The 18,561-nt window shown below is 42.7% G+C and overlaps 1 protein-coding gene across 6 annotated transcripts in view; it reads right to left on the bottom strand.

Moving 5' to 3' along the window:
- Positions 1-18,561, bottom strand: part of agap2 (ArfGAP with GTPase domain, ankyrin repeat and PH domain 2) — a 33,975-nt gene extending 15,414 nt beyond the window's left edge. The window contains exons 1-4 of one of the 6 annotated variants that reach the window (XM_076878271.1): positions 11,210-12,414; positions 9,972-11,091; positions 4,822-4,880; positions 136-223 (exon numbers count right to left, since the gene is read on the bottom strand). In XM_076878271.1, coding sequence (XP_076734386.1) covers positions 136-223; positions 4,822-4,880; positions 9,972-11,091; positions 11,210-11,269 — 1,327 coding nt within the window. In that variant the 5' untranslated portion in view covers positions 11,270-12,414. Of the gene's footprint in view, positions 1-135; positions 224-4,821; positions 4,881-9,971; positions 12,415-18,081 lie in introns of those variants that run through there. The other 5 variants (XM_076878272.1, XM_076878273.1, XM_004560255.5 and 2 more) reach the window with 5 other exon arrangements.

The following is an 18,561-nucleotide window of genomic DNA, read 5'->3' as shown; positions in this document are numbered from 1 at the left end:
AGTGACAGACAGGTTATTCAGCAGAGTGACACCCCGAGGATGAAGCCATATCACGCACCAGGTTTCTGAGGTTAGGGATACAAAACTCACGCACACAAGAAGCCACTTTTTAGATAGGATGTGCTTGTGTCTTACCATCAGGTTTCTCGACTGCGGAGTAACTGCCTGTGATGTATTTGTTTACCAGCGCCGATTTGCCACTTTTCAGACTTCCCAGAACACCCTGAGAGAAGGAGGAAGGAAATGCAGCACACACAAGTTGATTCAGGTTCAGCCTGCATGCACATTTACAGCACCATGCAGCAAATATAACTCTCAGACTAAATTAAAACGCATCAGACACAGACTTTCAGTTCCTCCATCGGATAAGCTTTGGTTCCTTTTAGGCAGTTTACACTGTCTGTTATTTAATCTGTATTTTCCACCTGTAGACTGCTTTGTCATCCACATATAGAAATGTGCAGCAGTGAGTAGGTGAAGATAATTCTGAAAGTGCTATAAAAGTGCTTCATTGTAATACAATCTGGTAAAAGTCCCGTGTTCAAAAATATACGGGGAAAGTATGATGCCCATTTTTAGCTCCATATTTTTATTTTTGGATTTCACTAGAGAGGCTTTGTACGATTCACTGCTCAGTACGAGGGCTTGGTGCAGCACCTCAGTTCATCTGGTGTCTGAAACAACCTGTATTGGCACTCAAAGAGCTTGGGAACCGCTCTGTACATGGTTCTAAAGCTCTTTGTGGCACATAACATTTCATGTGCTCCATTTTTTTAGCCAGACACACACAAGAGAACAATCAATAACAATAACAATAAAAATAAAAATAAAAATGGCTATAACTGAACATTAGTTAATTTGAGATCAGCATTTATTCATTTAACCGTGTTTCACTTTATATTTTTCCCTTTTTTTAAATCCTTAACTGCTTCAAGCCAACTTCCTTCTGATTGGCTGCCTCTCATAAACCGAAGGTCTGGATGGCAGGTGGGCGGAACTTCTGGGCTCACTGGCAAAGTCTCAAGTCAAGTTGTTTTTTAGTCAGAAAATAGAGCTACTTTTTTAACATGGCGACCAAAAAAACCAACAATGCAAAAAGTGTTGAGTGTTTTATTTTGCCGGAGGTTTCTTCCTGAGTTTTTCCTTCCCACTGTCACAGAGTACTTGCTCATTTTTTAGGAAAACTAAAGCAACTTGAGGCAACTGGTACTGTGATTTGGCACTATTTAAATACAATTTAATTTAATCTTTTTCTAAACTAAACCCAGTAGTTTTTATGATTAAACGTGACCAGATAATTTTGGCTAAAGTGTGAAAAATATGTAGCATACGACTCAAACTTGTGAGTCTGGTGTCGGCAGGGAAATGAATCGCTATCACAGCCCCTTTGGCCTTCAACTGGGAATTTTTTTTAAATTGGAAAACAGGAATTTTGTTTACATGGACCTGAGTCAGTTTATATGAGAGCGGACAGACAAAATGTTTAGGGATATGAAAATAAAGGTGGGAATTTTTAGGTGCAGGACTATGAATCAGTGGTCATAATTATATAATAAAATATCGTTAAAACCACTTTGTGTTGTACTGCCTAGAGTGAAGACAGGTGTGCGGTGGCAACCTTAGTATCTCTCTGAGAATGTAGGTAAATGTACTCATTGTTTTCTTGGGTAAATCTAGTTTTGGGACAAATTTTCAGAGCTTTTTGGACTGTCTTTTTCTGTTGTGATTTGTGATCCTGTACAGGGTTTATGGCCTTAGTGACCAATGAAATAAAGGTTTTGGATTTTTACCCATTCATTTATTTGGGAGGTTCAAAATCACGGCCCTGAGCTGTTGCCCAGATGGTTGCTGAGTTGCAAGACATGCTTCTGTCAGTATGCGGATTTCACCGCTCAGGTTACACACTTCATGTCATGTCATTTCTACTAACACTCAAAGGGGGTGAACAAAATTAAGATTTTCCATTAAAGCCAAAGTACTACCAATATATACATGAGCAAGTATTTTCCACCAGAAAAATCAATTAGCAGCTATTCTGATACTTATTTTCTTGCTAAAATGCCCGTTGTTAAAGATTCTGGCTTTTCTGCTGTGAGGACTTGTTCTCTTCCCTTTTCATTACTTTAATAGTTTCCGTTGTTTAAACAAAAAAGGGCATTGTTCACTTTGGACTGTGGGAAACTGTGAGAAGATTTTCACACCATTGTCTGAAAATTTGCGACTCAAATGAGAAGCTAATGAGCATCAGCATCCATTATGAAAAACATGATTAGTTACAGTTAAAATTACCGACCAAAACAGTAAAATGCCGTTTAAATGAACTCATCAGCAAAAACGGTTACAAAATAAATTAACATGATGTTAGTCAGAGGGCTTGTTTGGCTATTTGAGTGTTTCTACTTTTAATATTTGCCATGCTCACAGAACATTTTAATCCAGGCTTTTTAATTGTTATTTAGCATCACTGCAGTGCAATATGAGTACCTCTACTTAATTCACAGGTACATTTAGACCCTTTTTAGAGGTCCTCAAGTGCTAATTTCAGTGATGCAGATTTAAAACAGACTTTAACTAAAATATAGCAAAGTACAAATTGTTCTGATAATGTGGGGACATTACTGTGTCTGCTTATTTTTATTAGTTCTCTAAAGAGTGTCAAACACGTTCACTAATATAGCTTAAATTACCAGAGATTATTAGCTCATTTTAACCTTCTGATCCACTAGTCAGGCTGGTATATTGCGAGTTGCCAGCCAAGGAGCTGATGTGTATTATTATTTTAGTTTGTTAAAAGTTTCTTTTCCTATTCTGATCAAATTGGGCTTCAGTGTTTGTTTACAGTACAGCTGATATGGTTTATGTTTAAGGTTACAGTTTCTCTCATTTTTTCACTGCAACATTTAAATTCACCAAGAATTATAACGCTGCAGCTTCTGTTTTACACACATTCATCGATGATGATTTCACATAACTAAACAGTCTGCTGTACTGTTGTCGATTGTGCATCTCCCTCTTGCTCTTATATTTTTGTCATTTTCTAGTGTCTAGTTGAGTGAGGAGGATGGAGAGAGGGGGGGGGGGACAGAGAGGTTGAAGAACGAGAGACCAAAAAGTGAAGTTAGCTGGAAAAACAAAAGTAGTTTTTCATGCAAGTCGTGGAGGCTTTGTGTGTTTTCCAGTAGCACACAAGTCTGCATACTAAAAGGAGGGCTTGTACAGTTTGAATTAAAACACTTTAATATAAAACAACTCTATTACCAGTTTGCTTTGTGTACAGGTCTGCAGACTGGCAGGGTGATTCCCCAGTGTCTGTACTGAATAATGATATTTTAAGTGCTTGATGATTGGGTGGACTGCCTCTATGTGCTTAACAGACTGAAATAATGTTTCTTATCTTATCTGCTTTTTCACAAATGGTTCTTTAACTTCCTAAATGACTGTATCTTTGCCTAAAGGCTCCACCCTTAAACGGGTCGATTAGATTGAACTCTCTGACTTTTCACTCTAAAAAGTAGTACTAGTTTCACTCTTAGACACTACAAAAGGTCATCCACTTAACTAGGCTGCTTCTGAAGGTAACATTGTAATGTTTATCCAATTGAACTGAGGTTTGCAAATGTGGAAACAACATGTTCCATTAATATTAATTACAGTGCACTGCATGCATGACATTATGATTGGAAACTGAGGTTTGACCCTACGCTCGCCCCTGACTTAGTTTAAGAATTTGAATACTTCCTCTACTCTGCACAAACGTCCTGCCTAGTTTGGAAATTCATTCCTGCAGACAGAACTCGGGACTTAAAAAAATCATCTTTACCTTTTTAAGCTCGTAATATCCAACAGATCTCTGCTGACCTGCTTTTCACGGTCCTTGACTCTTGTACAGTATTTTTGGTTCCTGTTTTGGTTTCTTTGATATCTATTCTCCTTTCTTATGTTTCTGAACTTCCTGTTATCTGTTACCCTTACCTCCCCCTGACTTGTCTATTTGTTCAGAGACAAGCGAAGCGTTTTCCACTTCCTGTTTTATTTTGGTAACTGCTTTTTGTTCTGTGCCGCCTCTGCTTTTCTTTTCATTCTAACAGTGTCAAAGAAACATTTTTTTATTACCTGTACATTGAGTACACTGAGTACGGATTCATTTGGTGATGCTGGCATGGTACGGCTCAATAAGTCACATATATAAATGAGATTCCTGCAGCAGAGAAACGATTTCACACTTTTTTCATCTGATTTTAACCAAAAACTCTGAACCTGTTGCACATCAGGTGATGTCTTCAGCATCAGTTACCGTGGTGATCTAACAGGTAAAGAGAGAGCCACTTTTATGACACTGAAAAATCGGACTTTAAGCTCTTTTAGCTGGCTAACCCATCCCTCCAGTTTACCTGGTGCTTGTTTTGGATTCCTGCTTTGTTTCCTTTGGTCTTTGCTAATTTTTGGATTTTAATTTGCAGCTTTTTTGTTATTTTGTTTCCCTCTTTGTCCTGGATCCCGAGGATCCTCTCTCATCTCAAATTAAAATCTCAGATTTAGGTTAGAGGTATGTTGTACCAAAAACTGTGTAATTTTAGTATCTGTTTAACACACCAGAAGAAGAATCTTACAGCAGAACATAAGATGTGACATATTTTGTTTCTAAAAGTCTTCTCTTCAAAGTGGTTCACTGATGATTGTTTCATTTTTCATTAAATATATATACATATACACATATATCTTTTTGCATTAGCCTCATCTCCAATACAGATAATTAACTATAAATTACTGTAATAGATTCCTCTTTTTCTAATGCTCTGGCAGTGAAGGGGGTTTTCTCACCAGTCTCAGCTCAGGGATGGATCTGCTCAGCGTCCACTCCTGGCTGTTGGCAATATTTACTAGAGAGAGAGACAGACAGGGACAAACAGTCAGCGAGGCGGTGACACATCATTTAGATTACATACAGTAAAAAGGGCAGCCATCTTAACAGCCTGCAGGAGGGCAATAAATCACACAGCTGCTGCGTGACTGGCCTCACGTGCGGCCTGGCAGGTCGCCTTAATGAATATAACCTTTCAGTCACGATGGGGGATCCAACAAGGTGGAGCCACACCGCTCTTTATCCACTTTGCTCTCCCCGTGCTGGAAATGACGGGCAGCTGTGCGCTGAGCGATGGAAACCTTTAGTGTTCAACTTGCTGCTGCTCAAAGATGTCAGGCACCTTTTTAGGTTTGAACTAAAAGAAATTACAGCTAAATATATTTATATTTGACTCGTGATGAAATTATAACCTGGACACATGTGGAGGTGAAACAGCTATAAATGGCGTATGAGAGAAAGTAAAGTATGATCACCAAAATAGAATAACTTCAGTGACTCAACTGCTTTTCTGCCTGACAGCTGGCACAGTTTCTACCAAGCAGCAGCATCCAGAGGTAAACAACAAACAAACAAGAGTGCCACAAAACAGTGATTCCTCTAATGAACTGCCTGCAAAACCAATTAGTTCCCACAGAGCCCCCACCAGTATTAACTGTACGGTCATGAAGAAAATCATGTTTACAGCCAGATATGAAAATAAACAAATAAATAAAACATTTTGGTCTGTTTAGCTGATTTCTGTTTCAGTTTTTAGAGGTCTTTGTCTTGTTTTCCCCCGTCTTCCTTGTTTAGTGTCAGCCCTTGTGTTTCAGTGCTCTCCTATGCCCTGTTTTGGTTTTACTACCTGCTTTTTGTTCCTTTCATCTGCTTTGTGATTGTTTGTTTGTGCCTTATTCCCTCATGCCTCTCGTTTTACAATCAGCCTTCTGTCTATACATAATCTCCGCTCTCCCTCTGTCACTGTTGGATTGTCTGCTTGTCTTTTGTGGATTTCTGTGTTCCTTATCTTCAACCCCTTGTGCCTTAAAGGGCTTGTTTGGGGTTTTTTTTTTAACCTAATGTTATTATCTGGACTTATTATAGGCAATAAAACTGCCTTTTTGTTTTAACATGATATACCTAAATTCTAGTATATCACCAGTTTGGATTAAACTTAGGGGTCTGGCTATCTTAAATGACCGGTGTGCAGTTGCTACCTGTCTGCTAAGTGAAGCCACTGAACTGGAAGTCTACACCAAACTTCTGCCTTATGGAGCATTTTTAATGGTATTAACTGAGAGATAATGTGACCTGCTGCGCAAAGTTTGTGTATATTTTATAAGTCTGTCCATCTTCGAGGCTTTGAGTCCAAGTTCAGTGGGACACGATACAGTGACTACATTCATATATTAAATAGTTTGTTTTAAAGTTCTCAAATTTAAAGGAAGGTTATCATTAAAACTAAAACTCATAATCTATGCATGTATCTGTCTAAGTCATAGAGAGTCAAGAGACCAAGATCATATAAATGTCTGGTTTGTTTGGTCAACAGCCCAAAATTCCAAAAATCCAGTTTTCACTTTATATAAATAAAATAAAATGGCAGGAATTACTGGATAAATAAAATAAATATGAAAAGTTATTTGGGGTTCCTTTCCTCTTCAGCGACTTACCTAATCGACTAATTCTAAAATCATCAGGGGCCAATTTTAGCTGCAAACTTGGCTTGAAATTGTGTCTGTGATTGTGGCACACAGTTGTCTGCAGTGGTTCGGTCGCAGACAGCTGTGCCAGCGTTCCTATTGGGCAAAAGAGGTGGCATACACCCGATATGATGCGATGCCAACACCCAGAAACCCAGCTGCAGCTCCAGAGCCATTGGAGGGAAAGACAGACAGAAAAATTGATTCATAGACATAAAAAGCATCAGTGGCCAGTTTAGGTGCTCTGTCTGGGAACCCATCAGTGCTTGCCTAATGACCTATCCTCTGGGGGCAGCGGCTGATGTTTCACAGCTTCCGGTGTAACCAGCAGATGTTTCGAAATCTGATAGTTTGCCCTAAAGTTCCCGTTTCACAGACTGCGTGTGATTTCACAATTTTACTATGAATGCAGACATCAAAGGGAACCTACTAGGCTTTCCTGTATTTTTTTTTTTTGTCATACTGTTACGATGGTGGATTTGTATTAAACATGGCCAAGTTTCAGATAATTACATCAGTGTGGCCCTTTTATGGTCATCTCACTTTTAGCCTATCAGAGATCACAGAGGTTATAGGGAAGGGAAGAGAGCTAAGGGTTTGTTTCAGGCTGCAGACAGGTCAAATGCTGGTTTCAGCATTGTACTTGGCTCAAAATGCTCTTTTTTCTCTCCACTCTCCTCATGGATTGTTTACCTGCATGCAGCCAAACCCAGTCAAACATGTTTGGTTTATACGGCTCAGACAACAAACAGTAACCAAAAAAGACCAAACATTGCTCACAGATATCTGCAAACTCACATGCAGATACAGAGTGTGTTTACAAAGATTAGAGGAGTGAAACACGACAGTCCTGCAGTAACACCTCATAAAAAAGGATTTACTGAACGACTGTCGTGTTAGACTGGATTCATATTTTTGTTAGGTGTACAATAGAGTCTGCTGACATGGTAGCAGCTCAGATTGAGTGCACTGTAATGCTAAAGCCAGGATAAACATGCTCACGGTAGCAGCATTAATTCTGATGTTTAGCAGGTGTCAAGCAGGCTTAGTTGACAGGTAGCACTCTGGACTGAAGCCGTGATGCCATTAATCCTGCACACGCTTTGTAGAAGTTTAACATCTCCATCTCATCAAGGTGGTTATGACTCTTTCTTTGTTAGCAGGAGAAAAGTTATGGAGTCCTTTGGACGACAGTTTTAGAGGCGGGGTCTTGCCCAACTTGGAAATTATTAACTTTTGGACTTTATGGACACATATATGCAACAAATTGAAAAACAACTGGGAAATATTGTCTTGATGCACAGTGTGGAGGACATTTTCAGCCTTGGTGGAGGTACATAGTCTTAGGCTATTCTTGTATAGATATGAGCTTTGTCTTGTTAGCCTCAAATAGTCCGATAAGATTGAAGATGAAGATCTGGAGGCTGAAACAGTGATGACTGTGGTGGCTGATGGAGATCAGTACACACAGCTGCAAAGCTGTCTGCACAGGGCTCCATCTCCATGGTTAAAAAAAGTTTTACACTTCTTCTTGCTGTGGGTTGATTGTAGAATATCTTGGTTCGCAACCAAGATTGCTGCAGAGTGGCTTTCCTCTCAAACAACATTGAATCTTCAGCTTCAAGGACCACTAATGCCTCTACAAGGTTTTTCAGGTTTTATAACGGTAGGCATTAGTCTTGATTCAGGAGCCATGCTGCCTGTGTTCTCCTTTTTTGTTTTTTGTTTTTCTGATAAAGAAAAAGCATTTATCAGAAAATACAAAGCAGGAAAGGAACTAGAGGAAGACAACGGGAGACCGGGAGGTTTTGGCAGACTACCCTGATAGATACACTGCCCATTATCCTCAGTGTGAATGTGTGATGTGTCCTTCAAAAACAGATGATGATTAAACTCAGGCCTGGTTCTAAGTCTAACACCACACACAGCGATGATGTGTTTCACACGATTAAAAAAGGCACTTACACACGAGCTGCTGCTGCAGCCAGCTCCCTCAGAAAAAGGCCAACTCCTACCACACACACACACACACACACACAGACTTTGCATGTCTTTGTCTGTCTTTCTGACTCAAAGCTCTCTTTATGGCCTGCTGCTGGTGCCAAAAACGATCAGACAATGTGATCCTTCTGCTGCTTCGACACACACATGCCTACGTAAAGCCAATTATCCTCAGTACCCTCTCCAAACCAATCACGAGTGATCCCTCACATCCCTTGTGTGCAGCCTGTAGCTGACATCCAAAACTTAATTCTGTTTTTAGGAAATTTTGTCTCTCAAGCATGTGTCACTGCACACAGACACATACATGCACACACACGCACACACACACACACCTCCTCCACCCTATGTTTCATCAGGCTCTATAGCAGCAGCAGCAGAAGCAGCAGTCCTGCCGGTTGCCATGGCAACACTTCCTCCTGCCTTGAGTATGTGTGTGAATGTGTGTGTGTGTGTGTGTGTGCACGGTCGGCGAGGCTGGTCTGACTGTTTGAGTGAATCCACAGTGTGCATGTGTAACAGTGTGAATACACAATGAGTGAATGAATGCATAAACACACACACACACACACACACTCCCTCGCTCGCTGGCTCCCACAGGCCGACACTCGCTTCGTCTTTGAGCAAACATGTTGGTGAAAGAGATGCACTGTTGTACGCTGCAGCCACTCAACTCACAACCCAACAATCCTAAAGCTTAGAAAAGGCACACTGAGGTTCACACATGAATTTAAATTCAACCTGACGGAGACAAAGAGGGTGAGAAAGAAGGTGCAAAAATAAAAAAAATCAAGCTCCTTATAGTGGCAGATCATGCAGTGGGTGGACTATCAAAGACAGGATTAGAGATGTTCTTGATTCGCTGTGAATCCTCACTTCCCTTTTTTGACGTGGGTGAACGAATATCATCTTATGTCTTTCCTCTTTTCTAATCATTCCAGCTTTATGGAGCGACGCAATCCGACCACCAGCTCCTCTCCCTTTTGGCTTCATTAGGAGACTTAAAGCCATGCTGGGAACACTGCTTAACTGTGTGTGTGTTGGGGGTGTTAGTGTCAGTGTTTGTGCGTGCAGATTACCCCTCTAGCGATGTGAAATTGGCCCCGCGCTCTGAGGGGAATTAGGTTAAAACTGTCCAAGATGATTCTATTGTCAATCCTCAGATCAAAGAACTTCATCTATCATCAATTTGCAGACGCACATGGCTTTGGGGAAACGTGACAGTGTTAAAGCCTGCAGATAGATTCTGTGCAGGCTTCTTTAAAAAGATCAACCCCACCCCACCCAAATCATTTCTAATGGATGCCCGTGCACGGATGAAGGGGCTAGGCTGATAAATGTTTGGCTGCATACAGGAGTCCCTGTCTGAAGGATGGATTTGAAGTTGAAGAGGTGACAGTGATGATGTGTTTGTGACCTCCTACCTTCCTCCTCACTGGAGTCTCTCTGTATATAGACGGGAGGCGCTGTGGAGGATGACCCCGCTGCCCCCGAGCTGCTCTTTGTGAAAATGCCACTGATGAACTTGAGCATCTTTCTGTCTTTAGCAGAGCCTCTTTGGCCCTGCTGTCCTTGCTGAGCTTCTCTTGCCAGGCCCAGGTCTTCAGAGAGGCTGTTCAGGTCACTGTTATCCAGCGTGCGGCTTTTGCCTTTGCGAGCCGGTTTGGGGGCCTGGGTAGGAGGTGCAGGTAGGGAGGTTGAGCCGCTCTTTAGCCTGTCCTTTCTGGGGATGTCTCTCATCACTGCAGCCATGCCACCTCCAATCTCCAGCTGTATTCCAGTTTGAGCCTCATCCTGCAGGTCCCGCCATCCTTCGGTCCTGCTCGCCTCGGCCCAGGAGGCCCTGCAGGGGCCTGGCGAGCGCGTCGTCACGCGGCAGTCCTTGCGATCGAGGCTCTGGGCTGAGGTAGGGCTGCGTTCTCTACCCTCCCGGGAGTCGCGGCCGCGGGTGGCCACGCTGCTGTGAGACTTGAGCAGGCTCACGGGCCGCTGTCCTGCAGGGCGGATAGGGAGGCTGGTCCTGGTTGGGGTGCGGCTGGGCTCGGCCACCTCCATAGGGGGTGTTGTGGTTAGAGATGGAGACCTGCATTGCTTTGCCTCTGGGCTGGAAAACGGCTTCTCGACTACGTCTGCTGACTTTGTCTTCTGAATCGTGACTCTCTCAGCAGGTAAGGGGATAGAGAGGTTGCATGGTGGCTTTTCAGCCACTTTACTGGGGACATTTGAGGGTAGTTTATCTGTCAGAGGGCTGAGGGATCTCCTCTCTCCTTCCTTGAGTTCATCAGTGCCCCCTTTCACAATGACAGCATCTTCAGCTCTTTGTGGTTCCCCTAAAACCACTCCAGCTCCATTTTCAGTCCGTGTGGAAGCTCCACCTTCAGCTTCCACTCTCTCATCTCCTGGTCTGGCCTCCACCTCCTTCCCCTGGTTGCTGTTCTTGGCCTCATCTCCATTCTCTTCCACAGCCTCTACCTTGACCAGGGTGAGGGAAATGAGGTAGGTGGTGCGTTGCTGCAGGGCGCCGCCTCCGCTCATGTGGTCAGGCTTCAGTAGACACACAGTAGATGAATGAAACCAGACAGAGCAACATGAGCAACTGACGCTTTTCCAGCGTGTTCGGATGTGAAACAATCTGACGACACGACAAGGACGAAAAACTTACACGGAGGAAGATTAAGTTTCTCCTCGGAAGACACAACAGCAGAGAGACTCTTGGGCTCATCCATCCCCCAAATCCCTCTTTCTTTGTTTCGGATTTTAATTTCCGTCACGGATTTCTTCTCTCACTCTAATTGTCATTTCTCTGTGATTCAAAAACAAAACCCACCCTTCCTGACAACCTTCAGGACCACTGTCAGTACAGTGGAAGCAGCTCTTTTGTTCCTAGAAAACACCCAATTAAAATGTATCCACAACACATGCATGCAGCCACTGAGACAAAAATATCTTCATTATGGTGTCTGATGCCTCATTCTTTATGGTAATCATTTACATGACCTTATTTTATGTGCAGCACTCCCTCAGCTTACATGCTGCTCTGTCCAACCGCTTCAAAAATCTTGATTCATTCGGAATAACAGCTGCCCTGCATCATACGTCATCAAGGATGTGCTGGAGAGCAGCTGTAAAGTGAAAAGGTGAAGTCTTTAAAGATTCATTAGCGTCACCCTAAAGCAGCATGGCACAGTAACCTCCAGAGCTGAATGCAGTCCAGTCCAAATCATGGGCTCTCATTGCACACCTCACATGCGTGTTGACAGCAGCATCCATTCAGAGAGCGCGGCGGCAAAAAAGCAAGCAGCCTCACGGAGACGCACAGGAAGGACACCGATGAGGGCTGGAGGGGATCGGGAGCAGAAGCCAGGAGAAGATGGATGGAATTCTGGGGAAATGCATGACCGAGCGAGGGCGCGTCCGGCCATCACGCCCCTCTCTCTGTCTCCTGGGCAGCCAGTGTCCTGTGAGCGCATCAGGCGCCAAGCACAAGTGGAGACGCTGAGGCGAGTCACAGCTCCTCGACTGCCTGTGAAGCCTTCTGACAGAGACACCGTCGCACAGGTTCAGCGAGTCCAAATCGCATCACGTACACACACACACACACATGCAACGCACCCTCACACATGCACAGCTCTCCTCTCTCGCACTCTGCGTTTCTCTCTCCTTTCCGCTCACTGATAGGAATCTCTGATGTCCCTCCCTCTACATGCCCCTCCTTGTTCCAATAGGCGATCCATACAATGCAGAGCGATCCTGCTTCTCCTTCCTTGCTTTTCCCTCCTCTATTTTCTCTCCCTCTGCTTTTCCTGCTGCTCCTCTCAGACAGTGCAGGGTCCCTGCTTTTTTACGGCTCATCCCCATCCCCTCCCTTCCATCTTTCTCCCTGTATGCCAGAGAGGATGAGGAGGGGGTGAGAGGCAGGGACTGGTGGTAAATCATCAATGCACACACACACAAACTGGACCTGCTAAATGAGGGGAGGCTGCAGGAGAAGAGATCAGTGGTAAGGAGAGGCAAGTGTGCAGGGTTCAGCCAAGAATGACAAAGAGTGGGAAAAGGATGTGTGTTTGTGGGCTGGGTGTGTTTTCCAAGTGCCAGAAAATCTTCATCAAGATCATTCAGCTGTCTATTTATGTGAATGTGCGTGTGTGTGTGTGTGTGTGTGTGTGTGTGTGTGTGTGTGTGTGTGTGTGTGTGTGTGTGTGTGTGTGGGGCTTCGTGTAGCTCCTCCTCAGTAGGAGGCTTGGCTTGTTTGTTGCTAAGGTGTTACAATCTTCCTGGCTCTGGTGGCACAATCATCTCCTCCATGTCCTTCCTCCTCCTCCTCCTCCTTCTTTCCCTCTGTACATCCTTTATCACAATTGCTCCCTGGATATAAAAAACAGTCTTTGTGAACATGTGTGTGTCCATGTGTGTGTGTGTGGGTGAAAGAGATTTCCTGTGAGTGTATTGATCTGCAGTGTATTGCCTTTTACGGCGTGTGTTCATTAGCAGAAGTGGGTGGGCTCACAGCATGAGAGGATAAGAGGGTATTGGACATCAATTTTTGAACCGCAGAGTGGAAAATATGACCAGAATAATTAATCACACATGTTTTATTCGCATTTTTTTCATGTGATGAAAAGATTTTCTTTGTGTTTTAAGATACAGGAAATCGCCTGTGAGTGAAACTTGTGCACAAACAGCACGTGGAAAAAAGACTTGTCTGCTGTTTTCATAATTACACCTTCACTGTTCGCAAACTAGTGCAAAAATGCAAGAACATCTGAATGAAATGCCATATATAATAAAATAATTGGTTTTTAAAACTTTCAAACATTCACTCTAATGACAGAAAATTCACACATTTGAGGAGATTGAAAGATAGATTTTTGTCATTGTTCTCCTTCAAAACTGGAATTTAATATTAAAATAGTGGCTGATTGATCTTAATCTCGCCAGCTAAGACAAAAGCGCAAGAGGAACTGCTGCAATTATGCTGTGTGCAACACCAGAAGCACTGCAGCAAACATGATTACACATCCATCTCGTGAGTTATTACCGGGTGTAATTTTGTGTTAATTACTCTCTGACTTAAAAAAAAAAAAAAAGTGAAATCAGAGGATGTCTCCCGGCACGGTTGCACCACTCTCAACCTCCCACCATCATCCCATAATACAGGATGTGACTGTCCACCTGCTCAGCCCGCTCCCCCTCCCTTCCACAGTCAGCGAGAGGGCAATAACTACTCGCGCTGAATACAAAGGACCTCTGACAACCAGCCTTTGGCTCAAGGGGAAAACACACGACCTGAGAGGAGCAGCGGCCGATGAATCAAACGCCGAAGAGGAGTCGTGATAAAAAACCTCAGACAGGAAGATCAAGCTGAGCTGCTTTTTAAATGACACACACACACACACACACACACACACACACACACACACACACACACACCGAGTTGTGACATTATGTGAGTGTAAAATCCATTTTTAACAAGTGCGAGCAGGGACACGACACGAAAGTGCAGGCTGGGGTGCTGCAGTTGGTGAATCTCATTATTGGGAAAAAGACACCCACATGTAAAACCAAATTAGGCAGACACACATAAATACTGTCACTGGCATGCATGCAGACAAAGCTACCCCCAGACAAACACATACACACTGACACTCATGCAGCGGGTGCTGTCAGATGGACAGTGGCCAAGGGCAGTGGTCATGCTGGGTGATTTTTTATTTCTCCTTCACTATGAGCTGCCCTCACTCTCTTCCCCCCACCTCAGCCTCTCGCTCTGCTGCCGTGCTGCAGTGAACACCAGTCAGATTCACATTTAAATGTCTTCATTTAGCTCCCAGGAGCACCTTTTTCTTACGCCTCGCCTCTGCCTTTTTTCAGCCTTTTCCTTGGCACACAGTCAGTCGACCACGTCCCACTCGCTCATTAAGTCCAAACGAGCGGTGGCTCTCTTTTTAGCAGCAGTGAACTCTCACACTCACAGATCCAGGCCCCCGCCGAGGATACGCTCACTACAGCGCCAACACTCCAGCAGCCTAATTACACAGAAAATTCAGCTGAATGTTTTTAGAGGTAGGGGATGCCTCTGAGAGTGTGTCAAAATCTGCCAGGCCCTAAAAAGACCTCAAAGCTCAAAAGAATCCATCAGGGAGCCTACTGACCTTCAGTTCACAGACGAGCAGAGCAACAGGCTAGCATGTAACCCCGTTAGCTCATCATCAGTGACCCAAATGACAATGGAAACCACCTAAAAACTGTGGGATTGCTGTTTTTTGCACATCTTGTTGAGCTGTTACGTGACAAACAAACAAAACGTTAACAGCTGTGTTTCACTTAGTTGAATGGGCGAAATGACACGCCATGTTGCTCAAATGCATTTTCCCCAAGTTTTTCCATACTTTTAAAGTGAACAAAGATCCGATTGTTTTAGATGAGTTATTTTACAGAAAATAAAAAAGTGTGCATAATTGAGATTTGCTCTGAATAAAGCAGTGGTTGTGATTTTTTCTTTTTCATTAGAGGGAAAAAATGATAATAATGTGAACCCGACTGCACCTCCTCTTGGATCTGTTTTCAGGCATCAGAAAATCTATCTGGTTGTGTTGTGTTGATACAATGGATTAAGCAAACGGCTTTCACCTAATAGGGTGGAGTTTCAATCCTACATGAAACAAAATTAGGAGACGAATCTTTTATTTATTGTGACACACCTGGACAGGACTCTGCTTTTCTGGAAGGAGATGCATGAAGAAAAAGGAGGAGGAGATCTGCTTGGGTTTGTATTTTGGCCTTTTCTAGATTTCTGCTTAGTTTAGCTTTAATCATATGAGAAAGATAAGAACAGTGACCAAAGAAATGTAAGATTCTGAAACTTGAAGCAACGACACGAAAAAGACCTGTGAGCAAGAAAAAATGGGCGAACCCCAAGTTAAACGTCTCTCAACTCTGAGGTGATGACCAAGGTTAGCAAATGATAGCTATGATTGACTTGAGAGGTTGAATTCATTAGGTCAGTTAATCCCAAAGTGCATTCTCTGGCCCCCTTGTGGACCATGAAGGTACTGCAGATAGGCCTTGACTAGCGATTTACAATAAAGGAATTAAACATTTCTATTTTCAGTTAACTGAAAATCTTAATTCTTATTACAAAATTCATTTTTGTAGGCTAAATTAAACGATAATTTTGGCTTAAATCTAATGGATAAAATTCATTGGGACTGGCTCTAATACTTAATGATGATTAATGTATTCATTAATGTAATTCATTAATGTAATACTTAATGCTAAAGAAAACTATAGATGCATAGAATTCATACTCAGACCGGAAAAAAAAACTCTAACCTTAAAGCAAGGATCTGTTAATTAGGATCTGTTGTTCGTCTTTAAGTACAAGCTATGGATGGAACTGTTAACAGCTTGGCCTTATAAAAAGAGGTCAGTGAACTAAACTATGTACGTTGTTTAATATCAAAATATCCTTTAAAACATTGCCTCTCACAGTCAGTCTGTGGGCCTGTGGGAAGCAAAGAGAGACTGATACTACTCGCATACTACTGCACATTTCATTCATCCACAGCTGCACAGGATGACACCATGTGAGCGTTTCCTTTCATCTTGAAACTCCTCTAGCTGTCACAGCAGACTAAACAGTTCACCACACTGCTAGTTAACGGTAAATTTCTCATTAGTTCATTTTTCCACTTTTGTTTTCGACTCAGTCCGTTTCCGAGGAGTGTTGAGTTCCTCCTGTTTAGTCCACGGATGTTTAGTTTGATTTTAAGTTTTTTCAGTGTGAGTTTGCGGTTCATCAGAGGAAGATCTAAAAAGAATTGGTATCAAAATCAAAACTATGCTCAGTGAAAATATGAGACCCAAACTATATATCAAGCCTCTTCATGTTTGTTATACTTCTAAAATTATATTAACTGGCCAAAACTAGAACTAAAGATGTTTCCTCTTTTTCTTTTAAAACCTGTTTTACTCAATTGGCAACATAAACCACCGTCATCTGAACAGAGGACTAACTGAAAGTGTTTGATGTGTGTGTTTTTCTCAGTCACACAGAAGCAATGACTCAGTGATCAAAGCTTTGAGAGTCCATCACGTCCTTCACAGGTAGTGAGAAGCAGGGTACACAGTGGACCGGTCATCGGCCAATTACACTGATTTAAAAATAACCTTTAACCTAAATGCTGGTCTTATGTGTAGTAGGCACCGAGGTGGGGCAGAAAGTAACATCAAAGTGTGGGAATCACAGAAAAGTAATTTGTTTTCAGGAAATTGCATTACTACTCCTGTTGTTTGTGACGCCACTAGTGTTAAACAGAAACGGAAATCAGTGGAAAGCATCTCAGCAAGTTCTCTGAATCTTAACTAATAACAAAGTGTGAAGGTATTGTGCCTTTAAAGAGTCACATATAGTAAGAGCAGGCTGACTTAACTTCCACATTAAGTCAGACTTTTTGCTTAAGATGTCTGAGGCTCCTAATCATCAGTTTTATAAATGTGTGGTTAGTTAAATTTGACCTTTTCTTTAGGATTTACTTCATTACATGAAAGGAAATGGAAACACATGAACGTGTTTGGTTTCTGATTGCTGTTTCTTAAATATGCAGTGGTTATGCTAGCTGAGATTAAGATGAGCTGTGTGTTTGCCATGCACTAAATTGACCTTGCCCTACTTTGCACCACTTATATAGTGAGTACAATTAATTGGCATACTTAAATGTGCTTTAAGTATTTATTGAGCACTTTGAGCCAACTGTTGTTGTGAATTGGCACTATACACATAAAAACTGAAGTGAACTGAACTGACAATGCAACATCAAATTGTGAAGCCGGGTCCTTTCCACGCAGCAGTGACAAAAGCTTTTTTGTGCTCTTGTTCCTTTAACTTAAACATACAATTTTAGTACTTCCCCTACTTTTACATCTCACTTACTGTGCACTACCTTTCCACAGAAATCTAAAAACAAAATCACAGGTAGATCAACAGTAACTCGTGTCACATTAACAAGAAAAGGTGGGAAGTAGGATGAGGAAATGATGTAAAACTGATCAGCGTTACATGTAAGGCCCTGTTTATTTGAAAGGAAGTGGCTTTGAGGGCAGTTGCAGATTGGCAGAAAGGAAGTAGGCCGCACAGCAGGTTTTATGCTGCTGCCATGGCGATGGCTGCTGAGGTGGTGTCGCCATTGGTTGCCCATGTCCAGAGCCTGGCTGATAAATAAATGCCAGTACACACCTGCAGCAACGTGGTAAATGTTTTCCTTCACAGTAAAACGATAATGGAAATGAGCCTCTCTTCCACTGAAGAGTCACACCGACTGACACAGGAAGTGAAGGGGAAGATATAAATCACCTAAACTGTCTTGTTCTCACCCACCATAGCATTAAAACTTATCATTTGTAAGCTGTTTTCCCATGTTAACACGCCAAGAATAACACTAAAATGAATATCCTGTTATTGTGACAACAGCTTTTGCAGTTTACAGGTAAAGGTCAATCACAAAGAGCAGCCAAGCTTAAGAAAGAGGAGCTTACCTTGAATACTGTGGAGGTAAACTTTAAGGCCTGAGCGCAGCTGTTGATCCCCCACCCTTTCAAACTGCTTGGCCAGTCTGTTGATTGCAGTCTGAAGGGAATCATGCCTCTTGATCTCTGCTTTTATTGCAGCGGAGTTCACCGTTTTGCTGTTGCTGGTCATCCTGACACATGGATCGGTGGTAAAGTGAAGCAAACAGCTGCTTCAGCCCATTTGAACTCCTGGCTGTTTGTTCCACAAGAAGAGCTCCAGACGCACAGATGGAGCAGAAACAAGAAGCAAAGGCGGCTCGGGGTGTCTCTCTTTCACTCGCTCTCTCTCGCTCTGTCTTTCTAGACCACAAAGTCGGATCACGACAGTGCACGTCTCAGTTTCCTCTGCAGGTTTGAACTGAACTGAATTCACTTCCTTATTTCAAATCTTCACTGTGAGGCGGCTCTGAGTGCTGTCATTTCACACGACAGAAAAGGCGTCTGAAG

This window comes from Maylandia zebra, linkage group LG20, assembly GCF_041146795.1.
Source record: "Maylandia zebra isolate NMK-2024a linkage group LG20, Mzebra_GT3a, whole genome shotgun sequence".
Classification (NCBI taxonomy): Eukaryota; Metazoa; Chordata; class Actinopteri; order Cichliformes; family Cichlidae; genus Maylandia; species Maylandia zebra.
The sequence above is the reverse complement of the archived record's forward strand: the minus strand, read 5'-3'. Positions and strand labels throughout refer to the sequence as shown.